Below are 27,216 nucleotides of genomic sequence, written 5' to 3'. Positions count from 1 at the left end.
TTTTAAACCCATAAAAAGATGTAGTTTAATATAAAAATATTGTGATGACTACTTTGGTTTGGATATTTTCTGTATTTTTGTGCATTACATCTATTCTAAATAGTTTTGTATTTTTAAACCCATAAAAAGGTGTAGTTTAATATAGAAATATTGTGATGACTACTTTGGTTTGCATATTTTCTGTATTTCTGAGTATTACGTCTATTCTAAATAGTTTTGTACTTTTAAACCCATAAAAAGATGTAGTTTAATATAGGAATATTATGATGACTACTTTGGTTTGCATATTTTCTGTATTTCTGTGCATTACGTCTATTCTAAATAGCTTTGTATTTTTAAATCCACAAAAGATGCAGTTTATTTGTAGTTTGCTTTTAAAAGGATCAATCGGATTATTTTGGCATGTTAATCGACGAAAGTTATCGATCTCACTAGACGAATATAATTATTGATAAACTCTTGACTTCTATCTTGTTTAAAATAATAACAAACTATTCCTTGGAGATTATTTTTAAACAAGTTAAGCAACAGAACTGCTCATCCTTAAGTAAGCGACCAAAATACTCCAAATATCCAACAGGTATATCTATCAGTAAAGTTGATACGTTAATATTTAAAACTACTACATCAATTTTTACGTAGGATTATCCGAAGAATAAGAATTTGAGGTGCGATGTGTTTTGTGGCATTTTCACGAAAAAATAGAAAGTTTGCTGCAAGGAATATATATATATATATAATGTCAGGAAAAAGAAACTGTACTACCCTTAATGATAAACAACAACAATAATAATATGAAATTTTAATTAATGTTATTTAAAATTGAAATGATAATTAACGAGCGCATGTACAATGGCCACAATAAGTATCGGAGCACGGTATTGTATTTTCTATAGTACTTGTTAATTAATCAACTCTAAATATATTAAATTTCATATCACCGAATAACATTTTAGCACAGCAAACGTATCATTCTGAGCGAATAAATTCGCTTTTAAGTTATAGCGATAATTTTTTCTAGCAGATATATTCGCCCATAGTTCAGCGAGTTCTCAAGCGGCACTTCGACGATTTTACTTTCCAGGGAATTCGCGGTCGCCAACTGGGAGTCCTACAAGGGGTCTAGGTTAGAGGGAAAAGCGTGATAAAGTGGGTGACGGGTTTAAACTAGACACGAATACGTAATAAATGGGTTAATGGCACTTCTAGGCATCGGTCGTCGACGAGACGACGCTGTTCCTGTTTTAAGGAGATGGAATGGAGGTGAAATTGTGTGTCAAGCGGTAGGGAATGGGTCGTTGGAGATTTGAATGTGCAGTGGAATCGAGTTAAAGCGAGATCGCGTGTCTGATACTGACATAAAGTGGTCTCAATACGAAAATATGCGTGGGAATAGCGAATGGAAGTGTAAAATTGCTTGAGGTATAATTACAATATAGTTAAAATATTTTAACTTCAAATTAAAGAATATTCGTGCGTACTTAAAAATCGGTATTTTTCCTGCTGTTCGGACATTTTTCGAGAACTTGACATTATGAAAATTCCATTCCAATCTCTCGCGCATACGATAGACTTTCTCTTAAATGGTATTTGAGGAATTACATCACTACCTGATTAAGCGAACAGCCGATTAAGCCAAATATGATACATACAAATATCATACACATATTATAAGTAGCTACAAAAGTAATATGTTTGTATGTATGCGTAAATATACAATGTATAAAATAAAGGATATATTTACGCACATGTATTTGAAAATTTAATTTAACACTATTTAATTCAATATCCTTTTCTATCCTTTTCTACAAAGATATCACTTACACTGAGAAAACCTTTCTTATCTTGAACATATACGTAATGTATTTATATATAGACTCATACTATCTAAGGTATCCTTTTCTATCCTCCTTTGTTTTTCTTTCAATTACATCACGATATCACCTTTCTGTTACATTGAAGTACTTTTTACGACGAATATTCTGGACCACCAATAAGCTTAACGTCGCATGAAACGTATCGGTGAATTTTCTCTCAAAGAAGTTAAATGTATTCGATTAAAAGCTGAAATAAGAGGAAGTGCGCTGTATTTGCAAATCACGCTTCCGTAAAACGTCGTTTCTCCAAAAATAATCGAAGATTCTCGACTAACAAGCATCGATAGAATACTTCCGCATTCTAGAAATATAAACGTCCACCTGTTCCTCTTAAAGAACACCTTTTTCTCCCTCATTTGACGAACGTGTGTCTATCAAACCGTTGTCTTCGACCAACCCGACAGAGAGCTCTCTTCCGTCAACGCAATCTGCTTGACAGAGGAATCGTTACGAGTCCACGGGGACAGTGATCAACAAGATCAATTTTCCGCGTTCTTTGCCGCGTGATACAAAGCATAGATATAGGGGATGGTCGCGTTCAGGTGAACAGATCGATAACAAGCCCGGTCTGGCGTTCGATGCACCGTAAAGCGCCAGTGAGACGGCAAGCGGGAAAGTTACGGGCACGGAAATAATTCGATAATGTCCGGTAGGCCGCGTCCGCCAGAGCAACTAGATAAATCAAAGTGACTGGCAGCCGTGATACCTTGAAGAAGATCCCCAGGTAGTATCTTTTCTCGCCGAGCTTCAACAGCGGCATCGTCCATCTTGATGCGGCCAGGTTGCTGCTGTGCTCATCCACGCAGTTTGGGCAGTCGTCTGTGGAAACAATGGAAATGTAAGCGTAGATCTGGTAGAAATCCCTGGCAAATTAATTACACGCAAATCTCGACTGAAGATCAACAACACATTTTGGTTGAAGTTAAATTAACAGGCAAGTATGGATTGGTTTCATTACTTAGACACATTTTGAAGATATTCCGTAAGAAGACGATGTAGTGTCGAATACAAGAAATACGTAGAATGCTTGAAACTTATGGAACAGTGTAGCTTAAGAGCACTTTCTCTGAATGTGTCTAGCGTGCTTCGGATTTTCATTCGGTTGTCTTTATTATTTCGTGGTAAGTTGCAGTTTGTACAATGAACAAGAGACAAAGTTGCTGAATTAAGTATTTAAAGTATCAAACATCGAATTTAACAGCGCATTTAATACCGAACTTGTTAAAATAACAGATTTTATTCTTTTCTCTTGTTATAATTACCAGGAAAATATAAACGCTTTTCGATACGATTTATGTTAACTTTTATCAGAATCGGAACATTGGATTATTCAGAAACTTCATGATAATTAAATTACATTATTCCATTTTTTACATTGTATATTCGACAACCATTCAAAAGTATTATTTGTGGCTTCTAATTGGATATCAAACGTATCAATTAAAGAGATCAAATGCATAAAATTTGACACCTTACGTTGCTCTTTTTCAATCGAAATAATCCACGTGGAGAGGCAGAAATAAACAGATATCTCTTCACCGCAACGGTATCGTTAATAATCGTGTTTGCCACTGTTTACCTTCGCTAATTGAAGGTTTCTTTCCGACGTTCCTCTTAATTCACGTAATAGATTTCTCTGTTGAATGCTGGTTGCGAGAAAACGGAATTACAAGCGTTCACGGGGGGGTCAGACCGACTTGTTACGTAATGCGGAAGAGTCGATGCTCTGGTGGCTCGAGACGCGTAACGGTTCAAGGAAAAGCCGACGAGTGAAAATTCCATTATTAAAGGCACGATCGCCCACCTCTTTTGGCCGTGCTTTAACGAACCATTATATCGCGGCATAATTCTCGCCGAGGGCGAAAGTTTTAATGTTCCCGGCGATAAAACACGCCTATGGAAATAAGGAACTTAACGAGAACTTTCGGATAATATAGACTGTAAAATGAACGTGATTCCGAGTGCTCGGCTCGCCGCATAAATAATATCGCCATGAACCTTCGCGACTCAATCGAGTACAGTGTCGGAAAAATAATCGGAGAAAATAGTATCATAAAATTTCGTTAGCTTTTGTTTAACGAGATATTTCTCCAGATTCTTTTTCCTACCTTCGCTGGTTATCGAAAGAATTTTGTGTAAACTCAGGATAACGAGTTGTGTTTTATTTTCGTCTGGTAGCGTTGCGCCATAGGTAGTTAAGAAAGCTCGGGTTAGTCTCGTGTTAAGTTACTCGCATTATTCGTGGCGTAAAAAAGTGACAAATAAAGTGACGGATTAGTTGACGATTCAGGTAAAATGAGGCGGAAAATAATTACTTGTTAACCGACGAAGTTTTTTTTATTTCTCACGTAACGAGACTCTCTTGCACATTAATTTAGTTTTATTAGTAACTGTATTACTAACAGAGTGTAGAAGGACACGTGGTACGATTATACACGTGGTGTATAAAATAAACTGAAAAGAACATAGTCTGGTTTAAAGATTCGTTTTCAAGAAGACCGAGTTTGAAGCTTAGAAGGTATACACTTTTAATTGCGGGCAACGAATTTGAATAATTCTAGATGCATAAAGAAATGTGAAATACGAAGATATAAAAATTTATAGAGTTTAATCTTAATTTATATTCTACAGTTTGTGGCATAAATGTAAATGATAGTATTTATCGCATGAAGTGGAGAATATAAACTAGAACGAACTGCTCTAAAATTATATAACTTAATTCAAACTATCGCAAATTTTGATAGTGATATATTTTTTCCAAGGAACAATATTTATCGTCGTTTTTTAATTCGTTCGGTATCTTAACATTTTCGAGGGATACAGAGAAATTATTTATATCAGTGCGATGTTTCTCTTTAAGGAAACTGGTTTTAAGGGCGGTTCCGTTAACAAAGGAGGTGAACTTCTTAATTAACACGAAGAAACAAAGTTAATTAGTCTAGGCAGTTGGGATAAGATAAAAACGCCGAATGTACTTTCTATAAGATGTCTTCTTTAGAGTTTTAAATTGCGCTGTTACGGTAAAAAGGGAGAATAATTATACGACGAGAAAGATTTGTTCGTTACGAAAAATAAAGAAACATAATTCTACCGGCAAGAATTTATGTAAGAAGTGCAGAGAGAGAGAGAGAAGTTACGTTCTTCGTCTTACGTAATTTCGTCGACAATTTTTGGGCGGCAGGTGTAATCGATCGAGGTAAATTTCTCTTCGATTCATTACACCACCTGGTGTCGTTTTATTAACGTTTAATGTTATGTAAATAACATGGAGACGTTGTAGTTGCGCTTCGTTTTCATCCTGTTCTTTATGCGCTTCGAAAGAGTTCACATGGCAAAGTTATTACAAGAAGCTTCTAAATAAAAGTTCATCCAGTCTTGTAAATAAGAAAGAAAAATAAAAGAGAGTAAGAAAGATCGTCATATTATATAACGAGTGGAAATAAATTCTCGCGTGATTGTAATTGAGTGTAATTTTATTAAACTTTCAAATTTTGTAACGCTGTTTACGCTACGTAATATTCTTTAGGATGGCTAATCATTTCTCTGCAAATTAACTAACGATATGGTTAACTATCAATGCAGAGTATAATGCTATACTAATATAATAGTATACAATACATAATACGATGTATAATACTGTTATCAATAGTACTGTCACAAACATAAAAATTTTGATTCCTACTAGACACGACTTTTAAAAACGTCACATGAAAATTCACATTTGGACATATCTGAGACCAGCAAGTCATTAAGCACGATTGCAAAAAGTACAATAAACATTATTGAGAACATCGACAAAACACTCCTGTCAAGTTAACTACTCAACTACTCAATCTAACAGTTCATTAGCAAACCCAATAAACTCTTAAAAAGTTCAAATATTTCACAAACCTTCTGCAAACGATCTGCAGGCACGCAAAATCACAAAAAAAGCGCGTGTCGTGCCACAGCGTCGTAAAAGAAACATTCAATTTCCGTAACACGGCCACGACGGTATCCATCGACTTAATGAATTCACTGTGGCGAGCGGACGTTTCCAAATTCCCAAAGAGAGGGAGGGGGGTGGGGCAGATCTCTTGGTTCCGTAAGACAATTTCTCAACGAGAAGGGGGCCATGCATTTTAACAAGATCTCGGCTCGGTTCCGCCGCCGGTTGTACACGATCGAGTCACTCATTAACCTTTCAATTATCCTTTGCCCAGCCAACCGCCGCGATTAATCCATCCAACAGGAACTACTTGGAAATTCCGAAATTCTCATCCTCGTCGGCGTCTCAAGGCGTCGCTCCCCGTCTACTTTAATAAGATTTAGAAACGAACGCGTGAACGGATATTCTTTCGCCGTTTGGTGATCGTTCGTCCGATTTGAAAAATCGAACATCCGAACGTTCTGAGAATGTTCTAAGAATGTTTTTACTTATTGGGAATTTGATTCAGTTTGAAAGACAGAATAAAACTGGCGACGTGCGATTTCTCAACTACTTTTTGTAAAAAAAAAAAAAAGAAACGCATCATTACGCATGATTTAACAAAGTAAGAAGAAAAAAGAAGGAAGAGGAAGACGTTGATGGGAAATCTGTTGAAAAGAGGAAAAGGAAATAGTAAGCGATACTCACATTTTGATATATTACGGTGTGCGAAAAGTTTCCTTCGTTTTATAAGGAAATAACAGACGCACAATGTTTTCTGTTTTATATTAGTTTATTGAATTATGCACGAACTTAATAATGGAAATACAACGAGATGGATCATACCTAATTCAATAATAAAAATAATGTAAAATGAAAATAATGTAAAATGATATAAAAGAGAAATTGTTGTTCGTCTATTATCACCTTACGAAACGAAAGAAACTTTTCGGACAACCTAATACACCAACATTACACTTACATTCTTTCTAATGTTCAATGGAAAACTCACTTTTGGCTACCAAATTTTTGCTAGTTGTCGAAAATAACATACAGTCGGTAGACTGCAGATGTTTATGCGATTGTAAATTTTACGAACGTACGCTAAACAAATAGATTTTGTCTCACTTACTGAATTTTATGAAGATTGTTGCGCTGCAGATATTTTAGGTATACTATACATGTGTATTATATGCGTTCTGCGTATTTCTGTACCTTTCAATTTCTCATAAATGCATAAAGATTCACAATTTAATACAATCCATAAAACTAAAGCGAATTAAATTATCTTTATGCAAATGAACGTAATCTTCGTTATAAAAAATAGCATTCGTTAACTTGATCTAAACACACGAGCACAAGACTAACGAGGCAGCCGGTTCGAGTAATCGGCCGAGATAATGGAAGAAAATCGGCCGACGATAAGAAAGTCAACCCCTTGAAAACTTAGACGAGTGTGGTGTTCTTTGGTTCTTGCCGCGAAGAAAAGGCACACAGCTACGATAGTGGACGAGCAAAAGCCCTTCTCGGTTTCGTCGACGGACTAATTAGGACGAGCGTTCTGCATATTTTAATAATCGCTTCGTTAATCGTCGCGCACCGGTCCATGACGTCCTGGAATACGTCTCGTGGCATTAATATTCAACGGATCTCTTAATAGACACCAGCCATCTTTCATTCTCCGTCCCATTCTTCTTTCGTATTTTTCCCCTGGATTCGCGCGAAAACGTCCCTCCGGGGACTAGTCTACTTGCGTAGAGTTCCCATAAAAATATGTAGCAAAGATAGAGTTGGTAAAGGAAGGTTATTAGCCAGACAGTTTTTTTAAACGAGGTCGGAGGTCGAGGGTCGTTAGCGGTTGCATTCTAAAACGATTTTCCAGGAATTCTCGGGCGACGAATAGTTGGTTGATGTTTGACTAGTATTAACACGCTCACTGTTGATGATGTAAGGTATTTTGATTATTTTGGTTAAGGATGTTTGTCGTATCTTGTGCGCCAGTGTTATCATATAATAAATAGATGCGTATGTTTACGTATTTACGGGATATTTGCATAAATGTAGCGGAATGTGCGAAATGTGTACAATATGGGAAAATGTATAGAATATTCGGAATAAATATTCCATCCAGGCTATGATAATAAGCGTTATAACATTAGTTAGGTAAACTCAAATTTGAAATAGCTCGAGAGCTGAAGTAGCCGATAGCTTGAGCGAAGAATTTCTCGATTTACAAAACTCTTGCGAATAGCGAAGAATAGGGAACGAGTCTGATAATTTCGATGAAAAATCGTGAAAGTTCGGATGTCAGCAGCTGATTGCACGCTGGGAAATTTACCATCGGTACACGCGCGAAATTCTATTTACAGCCATAGTCTCTTGTTACACGATGAAAAGGGGTCGGACGGGAAAATGGATATTTAATTGTTCTCGAGATTTCATTTGGCAGATTGATTGGTTTTAGAAATAGCGTTACGAGACAATTTCACGTGCATTGTCTCCGCAAAGATACGAAGAGTCCATAGTAAATCTATCTATAAGTATTTGATTAAATTGTGTATATTATACGTGTAAATATTTTTGCTATTTATCAGATCACGATCTAGGAAAGTGAAGATCGTGTGTCTGATTTTCTAAATGATCCACATTAAAAATTTTTTCGTCATTTCTTAAATATCTAATTTTTAATTCAATTTCCTATAATTTCAATTAAATTCTTAGCAAACAGAAATTATTTTAGTGCTTTGTTGGTACGATATTTAATGAAATTCCACTCTATAAAACACGTGTGTGTGTGTGTGTGTCAAAGAAACAGAGAAATAGGTGGGCACGTTTTTAAGGCGCCCCAGAAAATGAATTCAGACCTTGAATACCTCGTACGATCATTTTTGGAGAAATCGTGGTTCTGTCCACGTTTCACGTGTCCAATACACGATTCGCCTGTTCGATACAAAGCCAAGTACGTGATATGAAACAAGCTTTGCGTTCCTCGCCACTTTGTGATCTTTTCCAGTGGCGCATAATAGAATCGAAACTTCGATCGGTGAAAATATTCAATACGCGTTAGGTGAGGGAAAAATACCATCGCGAAGTGGCGTAACGGAAAAACGAGTAAAAGTGAGAGGAGCCAAGGATGATTGCGTGATAGTCCAGGAAGATCGACTTCGGGAAAAAAGAAAGTTTACGAAGGAAGCAAGTGAGCGTACTAAAAATAACTTCAGAAAATTCCTATTATGTAAATATGCTAGCACGTAATAACAATGGGAATTTATTTTTCAACGTTTCACATTCAGAATGGCTACAAATAAATTTTTATATTGAAAAAAATACAAAAGTTTATAAATTGAAATTCTATTTAAAAGAATAAATCTTAGATGTCAGCCTCGTTAAAATTTTATGCTTATCGGAATGGAAATAACGTGAACGTTGTGTTACAAAATAGATCAGGTGGAAAATATAATGATATAACACGTATAATATATTACAATATATCGGTTACATTAATTAGGTAGTATGTTACCTCGATTACGTCGATAATAAAACATGTAACATACGTGATACGTGAAACATATTTCCTCGTGAATAAGATTCCGAAGAAGATTACATTTTTAAACACGTAAAATATTTACCGAGAAAACCGTAAATTTAACAATATTACACAACAACGTATCTCATATTTCGTATTTCCCCATGAACAAGATTTTATTTACGTATCTACGTATTTATCGAGGAAACCCTAAAATTGGGATACTACGGAGAAATATTTTTCCAATCAAACTGTTATCTATTTGAAATTATCTATCTAATGCCACCATTTCAACGATCTATCGTCTATCGTCTACCAAGATTTTCGTTTTAAACCAGCGTGCAAGACTTAATCGATTCGAGCAAGACCCGCTTAGCTTCTCTGGTCATGTTGCGTGATAACGCAATGCTTTGAAATGACCGATATCGGCAAGTAACAAATCGCGAGATTTCGTGGCCGGTCACGTTGTTTCGTACAATACGAAATTCACAATGTGCTAAACCAAAATCCATCGCGTGAATTTACAAATCCACGGCAGGCTATTAGCGGCCTTTAAAGCGGCGTTGATTTGTCGATCGGCATTAGGAGCCAAATCCACGGGAACAAAACATATTATATATATTATAATACTTATTGATCATAGATCGAACATATCGCTTCCTAATTCGCTTCTTTCTGTACCCGAAGAATAAGGAAGGAGAAGAATCAGCTATTGACATTGAGAATTGTAGCATAAATTCTCGCATAAACACCTCTTGAACGCTCATGAATTCTTTAAGAGAATTTTAACGCTAAAAGGAACTTTAATGTGAATTGAATTTTAGTCGATTGAATTTTAATGTTAACAACTACGCAGCGAAGTGAAAGTTGCATAAATTGAAACGTTAGAGCAGAATAATTTACATATCGATTTGTGAAGGTACAAAAACTACATTGAAATAATAGATATTTCAAAGAAGCGGAATTCCATTACGCGGTGCAAAAATATAAAAAGTTTCTATGTAGTTGGAAAATTAAACAGTTTATCTCTATCATAGTAGTTTGATACTTGGATTTCCAGAAAACTTTGTAAAATAGAATTTAGGTTGAAGAAGCAATACTGTTGAGAAAATATTCAGAGAATTTGTTTAATCCCGTTTCTTATCTATAGAATATCATTTTTTATAAAATTATCTTTCATTGCAGCGTGATATAAACTTGAGAATATTTTAGTATAATATACCTAATAACTATTAGAAATATAATAAATCGGACAGCGACGAACGAATTTATTCGCTTCCCTATAAAACTGCTGTTTATAAATAAGTAATTTAATGATGTGATTTATTCAAATGCGAATCACGTCCAGACGACGGTGTATGTTAATTAGAGCGGTTGCTCGATTATCGAGCACCTGTTTGTTGTTAAACGTCAGTATCTTCGTATATAACGTGATCATTAACGTGTTAATACGCTTGAATCTCCGAATAATTGTCGTAATTAATGTGCGCGTTACAAAAGTTGGCGTGCCTCGGCATCGAAACGATCGCCGATCGTCCAACGGATTCAACTTGCACGCCAGCTATTTTGGAACGTGTCCAATCGGTCAGCCTGTAATTTTATGAGCAATAATTAACCTAATTTGCCGTTGATTACAACGAAACGCCACCCTTCTCTTCCCGCAAAACGTGTACACGATAATTGGTCGCATTAAAAATTTCGATCGCGTCAATCGCGTATTAACGAAAGGTAATTCTCAAAATAAATGTGTTCATAATAATTGATTAACAATATATATTCTTGGAAGCTATTATACAAATAGACATTTCTTTATCTTGTTCATCTCAGCCTTAAAAAGTAATTAGTCGACACCGAATAATAATAATAAATCACGCTAAATCATAGAATTCGAAATTAATAAAAATAAATCAATTCCGATTAGGCAGGTCTCAGTTCTTGCAAGTATAGATATTAGGTTGTCGGAGAAGTATCTTTCTTTCGCAAACGTGTAGTTTACAACAATGCACCATCGTACAAACGTGAAAGCAAGTCTGTGAAATGTCGAGGTGTTTATCTCAACAGAACAAAATGGATCGTACGTAATTCGACAAAATAATATGAAACAAGAAACTTTCCAGACAACCTAATATGATGTAATTTAATTATCTAATTGATAGAAATGAAATGACACGTGGAAAAACTGGGATTCCTAAGTAAAGATACTTGTTGCATCTGAGTGTAAAAGGTCGACAAATCAAGGGATAATTCAGTCCGTCGTCACGGATTAACAGGTTGATAATTCACAACGATAGTACTCGCATATTGTCAGTTTAACGAGTTTATCTAATTATAAGTGTATGATACAGATGCTTAATAATAGTTGTGCCACAAGTTTTAATTAGAGTTGGGGGATCTTGTTAGTGATAGTACTCGATGCTTGATAATAATTAAACAACCCTGCTAATGATTAAACTATGATCAGAACCGATGATTATGAAGCGTAACAGTGAAGCGAAACGAAGTGTGCAGCGAGTATAGTAAAGCGTAGTGAGTTGATATAAAAAGTATTTGCAAGTATCGCTTGGTTATTTCATTTCTAAATCAACTTCCTTGGAATGTTAGGTTTTGGAACTTGGGTGATTTGTAGATTTCCAATTTATTGAGTTCGACAAACGCTGAGAAACTTTCAAACCGTAGAACTCTAGGACTTTGTAGATTTAGAATTTCTGGAATTCGAGAAATTCTGGCAAAGTTGCGAACTTTGGAACCTCGGAGATTTGTAGATTCAAAGGTCCTTACATTCCATAAATCTTGACAAACGTTACACGTTAAGAATTTAAAGGAAAAATATCAAGGTAAATCTCCCAATGATTGAAACACATTTTCTCGTCTTCTGTTATAGGAGTATGTTTATCGCATGAAGGAACATTGATAGAAGTTCGCTGTAATGCAACTTGTAGCTTGTTGCAGGAGCTTCGTATCGCGTAGAGTGATCGAAGACATCCCGAAACGAAACAATTCTGCCGAATTGAACCGGTGAACAAGAGAAAGCCGTAGGATCGCTTCATGGGAATGGAAAAGGCAGGTTTCCATCTGACGTTAAAAGAGCCGGAATTGAGTTACGGAATTGAGACTCTGAGAAACGTACGTAAACTGTGCCACGTCCGTGTTTGTGTGTGTGCATGTACATGCGCCCAATCGTAAGACATCAAAATCAAAATCCAGTTACAATTGCTGGATCAAGTAATCGTACATATTTGTAAATTATATATATATATATATATTTATCATGACAGAAAACAGTCTTTGTGAATAAATTCTTTGAAGAGTTCTATAGAAAAATTTAAATATAATATTAATTTTATATAAATCTTAAAGATAAGGAAAAACGTTCTTAACAATTAATTCAAGCAAATGTAAGTAACTGTACATGTATAAAATACTTCGAATTCAAATATAACGATACATTAAAGAACAAAAAATACTTAGGAAAATTAATCATTCTGTCTAAAGTATCGTAGATTCAGGTGACGAGTTGATTGATTAACAGGTTAAAGATAGCTCATTACTGACATACACAAAAATCAATGAAGCACAGATTATTTCGAGACACGAATATAAAAACTTAATGAAGAAACTTCTTAAGAAATGAAATGGCGTTGGATTACGTGACGTTAAACGCAGGTCTCGATACAGCGTGATTACGTTAAAGCTAAGTCCACACTGATAGACAATTGTCCGTCCGTAGACACGTGTCGCGACCAACCAACAGTCTGTGATGGGAAACTCGCAGAAGGACAGATGTTGATTGACTGCGACACGTGTCTACGTACAATCGTCTGTCAGTGTGGACTTAGCTTAACTCAACCGCAAACTCAATTTTCTTTTCCGTTTCATTAACTTTCGCAGAATGCTTCGTTCTCGCTACAACATTCTCGAAAATCAAACCTAACAATGAACGCGCAACGTATTTTCTTTTCCTATCTCGTTCTTATAATGCTCTTATAGAATTAAATGTCTTATGAATTACAAAAGGAAGTTGAGTTTAATAAACATTGTATAATTGTGAATAAGAAGATTTCACCATTAAAACGCATTTATCATGATCGTACTTCTTTCATTTCCGTCGAAGGCAACGATTACGTAACAATGCAGCGAATCTGCCTCTATCTTGATGAATAGTCGCGATGAGAATGGTTCGGTCTAAACTGGTAAGGCTATTGGATATTAGAAACTTCTCAACTTTATACCAATCTAACTTAATTGGTAAAAGCCGAGTTCGCCACGGAGGTATTTATCCAGCTATTTATCTTAATTCTTCGCGAAGCTGGCGCGTCGGAGGTGAGCGCATCCCAGAAGACGCATGCAGTGGAAAATTGAATCTGACTAACACACCGGAAACACTCTGGCACGATAGCAGCGGGGATGCTTGAAAGGTGGCGCGGGCTTTTTAAAGGCAACTCGAAAATTCTTTCGACAAGCGGAAGATTATTCGAGAAACTCGAAAAACGGAGTTGAAAGTTTCGCCTAAGTGGGTCGGTCCTGGCCTTTCCAAAAACGTCTCTATTGGAAACCTGTCTTATATCATTTGGGACGTTGCATAAGTTTGCCAGAGTGGCGGAAAATGGCGAGGATATTGAAAGAACTTGGTGCTTCGTATAGAGAGTGTTGCAGTTGCAGTTTTGTCACCCCGCTATAGTCGTAACATTTTTATGTCTCGTTTTAATAAACGATAAGACAGTTATATTTAATGTTTGAACAGAATCTTCGTCAAAAAATTAGAAGGAAAAATCACGCATATCGGTAACAATTAATTGCATTTTTCCTGAAACTTGTAAAATTTGTTAAATACGATAGGAAATACGATTAGGTCGAAAATGATTCACAGAACGAGGCAGGGTCGCGTTTCAAATACGCTCAACAATAAATACACGTGCATTGACGTTTACTAAAAATTCGACGTGTACAGGGTGTAGCAAAAGGTCGGGGAAATACTTCAAGAGCATATAATACTCATCAAAACAAGCAGAAAAGTTTTAATAAACACGAAAACCATTAGTAGTAGACAAAACCATTAGTCCAAAAACCATTAGTTCCGAGGTTATGAGATGTTCAATATACACCCCCCGTTCGTTTCAACGCGCCACGTTTTTTCCATAGAATCACGCACGCGTTGAAAGATTATTCCTTGGTAATAGTTTTCGATTCGTTTTGTCCAGTTACCGAATTCCATAATTCAGTTACCAAAGCGATTGATCTATTGCACACTGTACCTTTTAAATGTACCCGTAGATAAAAGCCCACCGGATATAGATCGGGTGAACGAGTCGGCCATGTCATAGATCTACCACGTCCAATCCATCTTCCGAAAAACGTTAGGATCTGTTATTCCATTCCAGGTTTATAGTAGGAAACATAACTCCAAAGCTAATGGTTTCTGAATCCATGTTTATTAAGACCTTTTTGTTTGTTCCGATGAATACCACGTTCTCCTAAAATTCTACCAAATTTTCGTACATCCTGTATAAGCGTAACCTTCAGAATATAACATAGTGTTTAAAGACCCAAGTGAAAAATTAGTTTCGCACTTTACTCGTACTTTTAAACAGATCACACACGATAAAGTGACGTATATAATTGCTTTATCTCACTTGTCAGAGCAGATCGAGGGACGAAACAGCTGGGATAATCGAGTAGTTGCGATAAATAATCGCTACCCTCTTCAGCTTCCCTTAATAGCTCGAATAATAAGAGCTGGACCTTCTTGTACGACTGAACTAATATCATTAGTGAAACTTTACAAGCCACGGGTTACAAATTATTTGATATGTTGTTAACATTAATGAATACTCTTGCACAACAAGTAACCAATTCGATGACAAAACAGATGAAACTTTACGAATCACGAGTTTACGAATAATACATGGAATTTATTCCAGATAAAATCATCGTATATGTTCATTACAAAAATATACGTAGAAGCAAGTCATTGCATGTACTTGGTATAAAAATATACGTTCGTATTATTGAAGATACGCTCAATCATAGTTCGGATAACAGAGGTTCGGAGAGGTTTAGAACGAGTTCCTATATAGTTTAGCATTAAACTTGTTGGTGCAAACGTGGTTCCACAGTGTATCCACGCACTTAAGAAATATCTGCAATTGCTGAACTATTCGAGGCACGCGGTATTATTACGCGCAAAGGTTGTAGTTCCGATGTGTTAACAAGCGTTTATTTTTATCCTCGATATTTTATGAACGGGAGTCAAAGACGTTGTTTTTCTTGCATTTCTTTTACGTGGCGGACGATCGTCAGCTTGTTCCCAAAAGGAAGTTTAATTATCCTGTCTGGCGCGAAAGGTCATCGCGGTTTGACGCGTAGAGCCGCCTGCTTGGAAGGAAAGGTGACAGAGAAAGTTTCAAAACCGGTTAACTCTACTCCTCTCGAAAAAGGATACCGTTACGCGAAAAAATAAAAGGGAATCGCTCGTGTCGACTGCGCCCGATTACTTCAAATACTTCGAATAATCTGCACACTCTCACGCAATCGCATCGCGTCTACCTTCCTTTTTTAGTATCGCGATAAAGAAATGTTGGCGAAGAAAATGACATTGAAAGAGGTAATCCTTATATATCTTACATGTCTTGTATATAGAATAAAATTTCAGTAAACAACGAACTTACGTACTTTAGTTGAAAAGAAGGGATTTTAATCTCGTGAAATCGGCAAAGTATGGAATAACTGAAATAAAAATGATTAAAATCCATAAATTCCTGCTAACTCTTCACTCAGATTTACTTTCTTCTATCTAGGAATTCCCTATCTTTCTACGTGTCCTTTCTTTGTGTCATATTTAAAAAGAAAACGGTACAATTAAATAATAAACGGAACTGAAACCAAATTAATTTATTTATTTAACTCTTATAATTTTTATCGACTCCTGATGGATAATAGATTAATGTGATATCTACTGTCTACAAGAAATTTAAACTTTCATTATTCTCGCTCTTTTCTTCTTAATTAAAATAAAATACTTTGTTTACGACATTTAGGTATTTGTACTCCAGCGATGGAAAGCTTGTTTACAAGCTGAGAAACAAGTTGAATATTTGGAATGGTATATTCAGTATCCGTAGAAATCAGAAGTGTTTCCTTTCCGATGTGCTCTGTCATCGTTCTCCGGATATTGCTTTACCACCGAGAACGTATTTCAGGTTATTATACTTGCGTAACAAGCAAACTCCAGGTTAGAACAGGAGTTCTCGTATTCGCTGTTTCGATAACTACCCTTCCTTGCGAAAGCTCGCGGCCTACGATATTATTAACGGATAATAATGGCACAAAGTGTTAATTATATTGTTACCAAGTAATTAGTTCGCGTTTGCTCTCGAGTGTCGAGGTACTTTAGGATTTTCATTCTACATTTCTTTGTTACATCAGAAAGATTATACACTTCTGAAAATTAACTCTCCGTAGTAACTTAAAATCTACGAAAAGTACCGAAATAATCTCTTTTCATGAAATAATTTCTAATATAATATGACAAACTTTAGATGAAAGAACCAAATCTAGATAAGATTCAAATTGCAGAATAAAAAAACGAGGAATTGCTATCATTATCGCTTTTGACGATCATATACAGTCAACTTCCATACATAATCGTTCATTTTACATATTTCCCAATCAAGTTACGTTACGAAACAAACTTTCACTTATTAACGAACGTTAAATTGATAATCGAATGTTAGGTTGACAAAGCAATGATCGCGGGAATCAATCGTCAGTACCTACTCCAAACATTCATTACGTCAAACAAACACTTAACTATCCAGCTCACAAAGTATTAGTTCGCTCTCCAGTCAATACACGTTCGCAAAAGTCTAACTTCGGTAAAACACCAGCCACTAACTCTCGCGTTCATCATTCCAAATCAGCTCGTACAATATGACTTTACCATGCAAAATGAACTAACTACTTTGCCAGCGCACATGTGCGCAGCCATCGTAACATCCATTTCTCCCTCGGAGCCAGTGGAACAAACACATAAAAAACCATCAAACTATATTTTTTGCTCCAACCTTTCCCGGTGGTCGCGCGTTATTTATTTTCCATTAAACCGTCCGTCCGCTTTCACCATCGGAAAAAAGAAAAAAAAAGAAGAAAAAAAAGGAAAAGGAGAAAAAGCCGAGGGAATCGTAATTCATCAGCGAGTGCAGAGGCCAGGTAGGCAGTTTCTTTCCCTGACCGGTCGATTTATTTCCCGTAGCCGCGTAAATTCCAACGTAACCCAAGATATTATCGACGAGCGGTGGCGAACAGAAGTCACGTGTTTATCGAGAACTCGATCCGTTCGAACTGTATCTCGAATTCGATATCATTTTCACGGGTCCTCGTGGGCGTCCCCGGGGACCGAGCGTTTCCATTCTGGCATCCAGTATTCTCCTCGTGCGCTTCGCCGAGCGGAATGTCGCGCCTTGCACGGTGAACGTCGCGAAAAACGCGTCGCTACGTCGACGAGGAACATTGGAAAACGAGCGCAGGGATGGAAAAAGGAAGAATCCCGATGAAATACCGCAGCATCGAGCGAAATCGATTCACAGAAGCGTTGTATGGAAATTGTTACGCTGGAAATTAATTTGGAAGATCCGTACATTTCGAATGAACTCTTTAACGATTTCCTTCCACTTGACCGGTGAAATATGCACAACTTGCTTTTTAGCGGAATTGTTTCTTGGCTATATAATAATGCTGTATCTCGCGTTTTTAATACGATAGAGGTGCGAAGAAAATATAGTTTGCAAGTAGAATGGGACGAGAATTATACATCAATGACGGGAAATGATAATTGGCATGCAGCGCGAAATAATCACAGTGAAACGTAGAGATACGACGTATGAATATTTTGAATATCATGTACATAATTTGAATGATGATAAATAAATGGTGGAGATATAATGAACAATGCCTCTTTAACGAGGTATTCTTGCATTTTTATATCAATTAGTTGATTGTTAATTTAAAAACTACGATTCGTAACAAAATCACTGAAATGCAGTGTTATGATATATACGCACTACCTACATTCTACATTGTCCTATAAAAACTTATCGAAGTTTCCGCATTTTTATCTTCTGCTGCACCTACTTCTCACTTACGTGAGCGATGAAGTGACATTTTCAATGTTGAAAGATTATAAAACGTGAGAGGGTGATGCATCCGTAAAACAACGAAGGAAAAGAAACAAAGTGAATGGAACACACGTGGATGTCCACGTGAAAGCACTACACACGACGAACAAACGCAAAGGTAAAACCATTTGATCTTTTATCTCGCTATTTCTGCAACACTTTGTTCTTATTCTCGTTTCTCGTTTAATATTTGAGAAGGCTTCGCGAAATCACTTTAAACGTTGTCAGAACGTGAACAAAGCTGTACGAAGACTTGCTGAAACGCGACATATTGGACTTCGACAACCATCGCTCGTGTAAAATTTCATGGAACAGGATAATTGCTTGATTACAAGAAACGATTAAAAAATAGCGATTAAAAAAGTAATTTTTTAAACGTATCCTATAGACCTACGAATGTCATAGAACAATAAAATTTGAAGAAAGAGAAAATTTCAGAAGAAACATATTCACCTACAATGTTAATAATAAATTAATATATTAAAAATATCAAATATCGAATAACATCAAGAGGATTACCACGATGGGACTGTTAAAAATTCTTCAGTAGATCATTCGATACGAGCACAGACGCGTAAACTGTTATCTCCAATTTTTCAGTAGAATAAGTCGACCGTAGTAGAATAAGTAGATCGTGCAGTGCACACAGACGCTGCGTTCTGCAGAATAATTCAGTGTCTTCTCCAACCAATAATTTCACTTCATATATCAAATAATTAATTCTTATGTATCAAATAAAAATTCTCAGATTATAACAAATTTCTCCGATTTTTCAGTATAAGTCGACCGTAGTAGAATGAGTAAATCACAGTAGTACACAGAGACGCTGCGTTCTGATGAATAATTCAATTTCCTATCCAATCGACAATTTCACTTCGCATAATAAATAATTAATTCTTCGTATATTAATTAATTAATACTCAGATTGTAATAATTATTTGAGAATAATGGAAGAACGGAAGGAATCCTAAGCACAAAAGAATGCACATGAATCAACGCAGATGAAATTCGATAAGAAAGTTCAAAGTGTCGTATAATCCGAGATTACGATATTTCCATCGGAAATAAGCATACACAATCATGCGCACGTGCCTCGAACTTTCCCTCAGGCATGAAATTCCAGTTGCGAAGGTTGGTTCACAACTTTTCTTCCTCCAAGCTTGCGATCATCCTGCGAAAGTGATTTATCGACATCGTGGGAGCGGCATAGATCCCCGTTACCTTCCAATGGAATATTTTAAAACCATATTTACTCGACGATTACTTATCTTCGATGTAAATCACCTATTTAAAGAACCATAATTTTTCCAACCAAGTCGAAAAGATATTTCGGGCATACATAAATAACGAAAGCGTATGAAAAACGAGTAGTTTGAAACGAAAGGTTTAGGGACATAGTGCATGAACAATCGTGGTTCGTTTCAAATCGAAATTAAGATTTTGGCAGCGTATGTTGGATTTGTTATAATTTAGAAAGAGATATATCATTTTGCAAAATGGTAAAGAGAGAGAGAAGGCTGCAGTTCGAAGAAATTAAAATTTATTGCGTATAGTGTATAATATATATCTTAATGTATAGTGTTTTCGGTTTAAATGTACAGTGTTGTTATTTAACAAAATGTATATGTTTCTTAATTTGCATTGCGTATTTATATTTGTATTTACATTAGCAAAGTACAAAGTACCTACTTTTATCGTTGCAAGCCAGCAGATGGACCATTTGTTTATAAACTACGCTATTTTTTTATTCGATTTTCTTATTATATTCATATGGAAAATATTTTAGTGCTATTCGTAGCTATTACTTTCTTTTATATTTCGACAAATTAGTATTACCGTAAAGTATTTTAGAAATTCTGCTATACGTTCAATAAGATAAGTGATTATTGTACTTTGTAGAATATTTAATCTTCTTTCTTATGCAATATTCACTTTATAATAACGTTCGACATTTTTATTACTTCATCGTGTTGTTAAATTTGATTTGGCAGGAATACCTAATTACTATTATTGGAATCACAATACATTGTACGCAGCAGGTGTGCTCGTCAGCTTCGTTTAGCTTCGAGCTACGACTAGTATCACAAATGAGATACGACACGATACAAAATGCTTAACTGACAGGTTAATCCTCGAACGGTATCTCGTGGTAAAAAATCATCGTTTCTAACTATGGCCCATTGCTTTCAAGAGAACAAGCGTTTATAACGATGCAACAAGAAATGGTATAATAAAAATATTTGAACGAAACGGAGAAGAAATTAATTGACCGAAAATTTTAATATATCATGAAAATGGAACAGAATCCTTAAAATAATTTGTTCTCAGTCGAACATTAGCGTAAATAAACGTAGCGATGAGTTTACATTTATCGCTAAAGTATCAAGCATATAGTTACGAAAGAATGTTGCTAATGCATCGCGTTATGGCTAAAAACCGAGCAGATTTAACGATGCAAAGCATCATGCAATTAACGCGAATTCTGGGTCAGTGAAGATGAAAGTGAGTCTTATTTCTTCCTTGTCTACTGTAGCGTGGATTCGCGTCTCAAACTTTTGCGTATTTTTAAAACTTTCGAGTTACTTTTGCTAGGATTATTTGAATAAGAACGAAATTTCGTTCAATAACTTACTAATAAGAGTAATAAATTTAGATATATGGAATTAAATGTCTGATAGATGCTTCGACTGAATTTTTAAGCCGTAAACAAAGCAGTTAGTGCCGTTTAATGGAAATTGTTGGGAAGCCAAAAATGTTTACGTACGTTCCCGCAGGATAAAATATTGATAAACTTTTGAGAGGAACTTTAAAGCGAAGTTTGAAATTATTAACGTGGAAAATGCAGGAGCCTGGAATTCCTATCTTCTATGCTAACTTGTATACAAGATTTGAACAAGAAGAAAACCTAAAATATTCCACGTTCGCTGCATCAAATTCCATATACGTCGGCTGTTATCTTTTAGCACTTAAACTACCTGTATCTGTCGAAAATGTAAGAAGTTCTTTCTCGATACATTTATTCCAGCTATTCTACCTTCACGTTGTGGCTCAGATCCGGATCATTAAGAAATTACTCTTCTGGAGCGTAACGCGGGCAAGGTGTTTCGCAAGAAAACATTCTACCATGTAACTGGTTAATACACGATCGCGTTAGACGATAATTAAGATGAGAATGATTAAACAGACGGAGGATCAATCCTCCATTAACGTTCCATAAGACGCAATCAATCAAGTTTACAAGTATGCAAGAAGAAAATTCAGAAGAATATAAGAGTGATTTTCTAATGTATATTTACTCTATATGGATGGAAGGAATTGTAAAAATATTATGTAGAATTATTCGAAATATTTACGCGAGGTGTTGAAGTATGAAAGATGAAAATGAAGTATAACAGTGTTGAGATATAGCTGTATCGTCGATAACTTTTGAATCGCTTCTTCTCGATTAGGTTAATGGCAGCGATATAAACTATAACTGGCCCTTTGCACGTACATTCACTTCCGCCTTCTGACTACCTTTTCTCTTCTTTATGCCTCTTTTCTTTTTATTATTATTATCTTTCTACAGAATTATTCACGTTTCGTTGACTATATTTCACGATTAATGCAAGCAGATAATAATCTGCGGAACATCCGTAAAAAATTTATGTGATAATAAAATGTGATAATAAAAACTTGTCGAATCTTCAAAAGTTCCAATTGTAAAATTTGCGATACGTTTTTATATACTGCCTTGATACAGCAAATTGTTTACGTCGCGTTAACTGTATATCACCATAATATAAACATCATTTGCGAAAAATCAGTGAAAATATCTATCGCAAGTTAATCTATAAATCCGAGTCACAAAATTTCTGGTTCACTTTTCTACACTTCCTAGATACGTGCAGTTGCTTCGAAGAAAGCAACGTTGTTACTGTTTCTAATTCATCGCCTACCGAAAGAAACCATCGAAGTTTCTTCCGTATCGAACCGCAGTCGATTTTCGATCGGCATTAAAGCGGAACGGTGATCGCGGAAGAATTCGACCCAGCAGTGTCAACTCGCCGTTTGCCGCGGTTCGGTTTGTAAATTAATCTTTTGGAGCGTGTCGAGCGTTCACCGAGACTGTAGCATGTGATCGAGCCAAAGGATAACAGCCGAGGCGAAGGAAAAAGCATTAAACGAAGAAGAAACGAAAATACAACGGTTAAAAACATAGAGATAAAATGGAAGGGGCAAAACAGGAGAATACGGCGGTTTTACCGAGGACGAGCGAGGAAGGAGTGTACAGGATTTCCGCTTCGCGAGTTAAATCGTATGCTTAAAGCGCTATGCAATGATTATCAAGTGCGTAATCTCGCGTAATCCGGAAAGTTATGAAATTCGATGACATAAAGTTACATCGGCACGAATTTCGAGCTGCGCTTGTTGGCGCGTAGAGCAAAGAGGCACAATTAGAAGTAATACAGTAGAAATTCGTATAATGCGATGATAGAATTGCTACTGCGTCTTCGTATAACGTGATTGCAAAATTGCTTAGAAAGTTTGTATATATGTAGTATCGCTGACATAAGGCCTAGGAGTTGGTGATACAATGTCGCGAGAGCCGAGGCGTTCTTCAATCGTATAGTTTTGTAAAAAGGGCCTACGTGGCCTTGGCCACGAGCGGTCGCGGAACACGTACGTGGTGGGTCTACGGAAAGACGAAAGAGATGCGAGAGCAGGCAGTTTCAGTTTGGAAGTCGGAGAGAATAAGTCGAGAAGCCAGAGAGTGCGAGTTGCGTTGTAGAGTATAGTGTTGCTAGCGTTGTCGAGAGAGTGTGGTCCGCGCGAGAGAGAACGTTGGATCCGTCGTGTCGAGAGTTGTCTAAATTGTAGCGTGTTATTGCGATTAGTTCGTGTTAATCTACCATCGCTTTTCTGTCCATATTTGTACAATCCATTCGTTATAAATAAATCACCAATATCAGGATATAATAACATTATATTCCATTGAAGATACTACATATATATGTAGTATCGGAAAAGGGGGGTATACGCTTGGTCTATTGTATATTTAAATTCGAGTTTCTCGGGATAGCATAAGTTGTAAATTTAAGGTATAAACTAAGAATCGTAAGAGTGCTGGGGAAGAGAGAGAGAGAGAGAGAGAGAGTGTAAGTAAGAACGTATGCCTTGGTGACGTCAAAGCTAAATGAGTAAAGAAGTTGGAGAAGGATGCGGGGGTCGAGGGTCAGCAGTTTTTGACCTGAGAAGTCAGAAGTTGGAAGCCCAAAGTTAGGGTAAGACGTACGAAGATATTGTAGTGAGTTTTTGTATTGGATATTGCTTATACGGATAAAACTAAACTTAACTTCAATTAAACCATCCATTCTTGTCCTTGGTCTAGACCATATTTTCATACTGCATGTATATACGCGAATGTGTCAGTAAATGTTAGAGGTGTAAAAGCATATCGTTGCCATAAACATATCTACACGAGTAGTATAAACAAGAGTTTGCTTCCTATGCGTTTCTGAATTGTCTCGGAAATCATAGTAATGCATTAACGTCTATGTCGACTGTAGAAGCTTAATATGGGGAAGAACGAGATACAGACATTGAAATTAGAAATAAATTTATAAAATAAATTTAAGAATTTCCTTCTATAGGTTGTCCGGAAAGTGTCCTTCTTTCGCAAACGTGTACTTTACAACAGTGCATCCTCGTACAAACGTGAAACCAAGTCTGTGAAATGTCGCGGTGTTTATCCCAACAGAACAAAATGGATCGTACACAATTCGACAAAATAATATAAAACAAAGGACGTCGTGCGTCTATTATTTCCTCATAAAACGAAAGAAACTTTTCGGACAACCTAATACGTGATATCTCATAAAATACATACGCCTGTTCGTTATTGTTGCATTAATTGGATCCATATATTTTGTATATACTCGCACCAATTTAATCAGAATAATAAAATGCAGTATAGTAATTGTATATTAAAATTAAGGATCAGAACCAAGAGTTATCTAAAAACACAAGTACAGCAAAACTTCGGTAACTCGAAATTTTACTATTCGAAAATCCCCGTAAGATTAGAATTTTCTTCATTCCCTTCTGCTCTACTGTGAGAAAATCCAAATATAAACTTCCTTCGACTCGAATTATTTTCTCCACGTCTGAATACGTTATTTTATCTCTGTAACTCGAATTCAGAGAAACTCGACTCCCGTTCGACAAATTGAAGTTCACCTCTTTTACGATAAAGTTCCACCACCGCTGTCTCTAGAACTCGAAGAACTATCGCATCGCCCTTTCTTGCACGAAAACTACTGTCTTCCGTTATGCCCCTCCCGCATGCAAACTAATTATTTTTTGTCATTCGAGTCAAAAGCTAGTCGTGCATATATATATATATATGTAGCCTGTTTAAATCGAATCTTCGATCGTTAAACCTCTTTTAATCGAAAACATCGATAGATCAAGAAGCCTCGGTAAAGCGAAACCTCGATAACTCAAAAATTGAAAATCCTCTCTTGAGATTCGAGTTACCGTGGTTTTATTATATATCCGACTACATCCTCCATCCAGCGTCTCCGTAATAATCCGACGATCGGGAGACGAAACGCATTACGCGCGACGATTCAATCGCAGTTTGCTACGGCCGATTCAGAGGCTAACGACGTTACGCTCGAAAAGTTGACGCCGTCGTCGAGTCGTTGCTCCCGAGCATAATTCTATTGTGCGTCGAATCGAAACCGCGGAGTTCACCCGATGGTAATTCCTCCTCCTCCTCCTTCTCCTCCTTCTCCTTCTTTGCCTACCCATGCCAGTTTCCTAATACCGTCAAACTAGTGTTCTTTGCTCACAATGGCTTCATTAATCTTTTTCAGTGTCCCGCTATCGCGACCCGTGATTTATGCCCTGCTCCTGTGTGCTGGTGCGCAAACGCGTCCCTCCGAAGCTCTGAACGAGTGCACCGGAAGAGACCCTGTTTCGTAATCGTTCGAGAACCGGCGGAAGTAAACGAGCGAGAAAACGGGAAAGGAAATGGGCAGAAGAAACCGAAGCGAGTGGCTCGACTCGGCGAATCGATCGAGAACTCGATTTCGAATGCATCCGGTGGTTTCGTTTGTTCCTCGCGAGCGTGCTCCGCGACCGGAAGAAATACGTTAATTGAACCTTCCTAGGATATTTTATTCCGTTGAACGAACCTCTCGAAAATGTTAGAGCGTATGCAGTGATGTGAAAGGTTCAGTAGCGGATTTCTGGAATGATTTCCTCTTATATTTAATTGTAGAGTGTATCGATAGACTGATTCGTTTAATTACTATAATATATCGTTATGTTACTATTATTTATTGACATTATATTTAGTTGTTATTTAATAGTTTGGTAACAAATAATGTTTATTCAACGAAATAAACGTGAGAATGCTAATTGGCGGAAAATTGCTATATAATATTGGGCAATAATTCCTAATTCTAATCTTCCTATTAGTATTAATCGTATATGAATAATTCATTAAATTCCAATAATCAATTTAATATCCAGTTGATATAAAATTGTCTGATGTTTTGAAACTCAGAATGTGATACGCTTAAGCTTTGTATATTTAACTTGTGTAACTTTCTATGTACCTTTATGTCAAAAATATAAAATACAAAAGTATAATAAAAAGGTATAAAAATGCAAAATATTCAAAGAAGTTTTCTTTCTTCCGTTGTTTCAATTATTCACAAAGGCACGAATTTACGCAGATAACTAGCGCAGCTTGGAGTGCTTTGTATGTAAGTTACAAAATCAAACATGTGCTAGTTCCGTCAAAGTAACTGGGGCGAGTTAGTATTGCATAGAGAAAATAGAGGCCAAAAATTATCTTAGAATTCGAAGGTCATCTTAAATTGTATAGTAACAGAAAACGTAAAAAATGGCGTATTATCGAAATAATTCTGAACCATCTGGCGTATTCTTCCAATCGAGAGATCGAGATCGAGATCGATATCATCGACACGAAATCGCCTGGATAACCCGATAGATGTTGGAAACAAGATCGAAGGAAAGGAATTCACCTCGGGCTACGTCCGCGATCTATATAGTCGTTCAATGAACATTGCTTTCAAGGTCGGTGAGGTGTTCGCGATCATGGTCAGCGAAAGGTGTCCAAAGTGATCGAATCAGGATCTGCGAAGGACTAAAATAATTTCGGCGGCAAGATTCGAAGAAATACCAGCCGACAACGAATGTAAAGCAAGGCGTTGATTATCAGAATTTATCGTGACGCCCGCTGCACGAACAATCGAATAACTTTGTTTTGCTGCGAGAGGAAATTATTTATTTTGTATTATTTTACGAATATTAGTATCGAACAGAGACGAAAATTTTGAAATAAAAATTGAATAAATCACTCTCTTTGATAAATCGTGTAATTTTTCTTACAAGGAGCGATCGCTAAAATTTCCAAAAGGGAGATTTCATTAATTCATTTACTAAGCAATAAATAAATTTTCGGAAAAAATTTAATATTCCGCATTAAAGTAAACAATCGTCTATTTTATCAATTGGTATTCGAATAATCAAGATTCTACCATTAGTATTAAATTAGAAAACTCGCGATTATTGTTATTACTATTTGGAAATCGGAGCGTGAAAATCTCGCCATATGTGAAATTTACGAAATTTATCTGTTTTGTACGGGAATAACGACTAGAACGTAAGTTACGAGCCAGAGAACGGGGAAAATGTGTCACGAACTACGGCAAAAGTTTA

General features: G+C 36.3%; 1 protein-coding gene across 7 annotated transcripts in view; it reads right to left on the bottom strand.

The window, feature by feature from the left end:
* LOC122569616 (mannose-binding protein C-like) overlaps positions 1 to 27,216 on the bottom strand; it is a 202,486-nt gene that overhangs the window by 9,253 nt on the left and 166,017 nt on the right. For all 7 annotated transcript variants that reach the window (XM_043730912.1, XM_043730918.1, XM_043730913.1 and 4 more), the window contains one exon: positions 2,584 to 2,696. In XM_043730912.1, coding sequence (XP_043586847.1) covers positions 2,584 to 2,696 — 113 coding nt within the window. The remainder of the gene's footprint in view (positions 1 to 2,583; positions 2,697 to 27,216) is intronic.

This window comes from Bombus pyrosoma, linkage group LG7 (genome assembly GCF_014825855.1).
Source record: "Bombus pyrosoma isolate SC7728 linkage group LG7, ASM1482585v1, whole genome shotgun sequence".
Taxonomy (NCBI): domain Eukaryota; kingdom Metazoa; phylum Arthropoda; class Insecta; order Hymenoptera; family Apidae; genus Bombus; species Bombus pyrosoma.
This window is presented reverse-complemented; position numbering and strand designations above follow the sequence as displayed.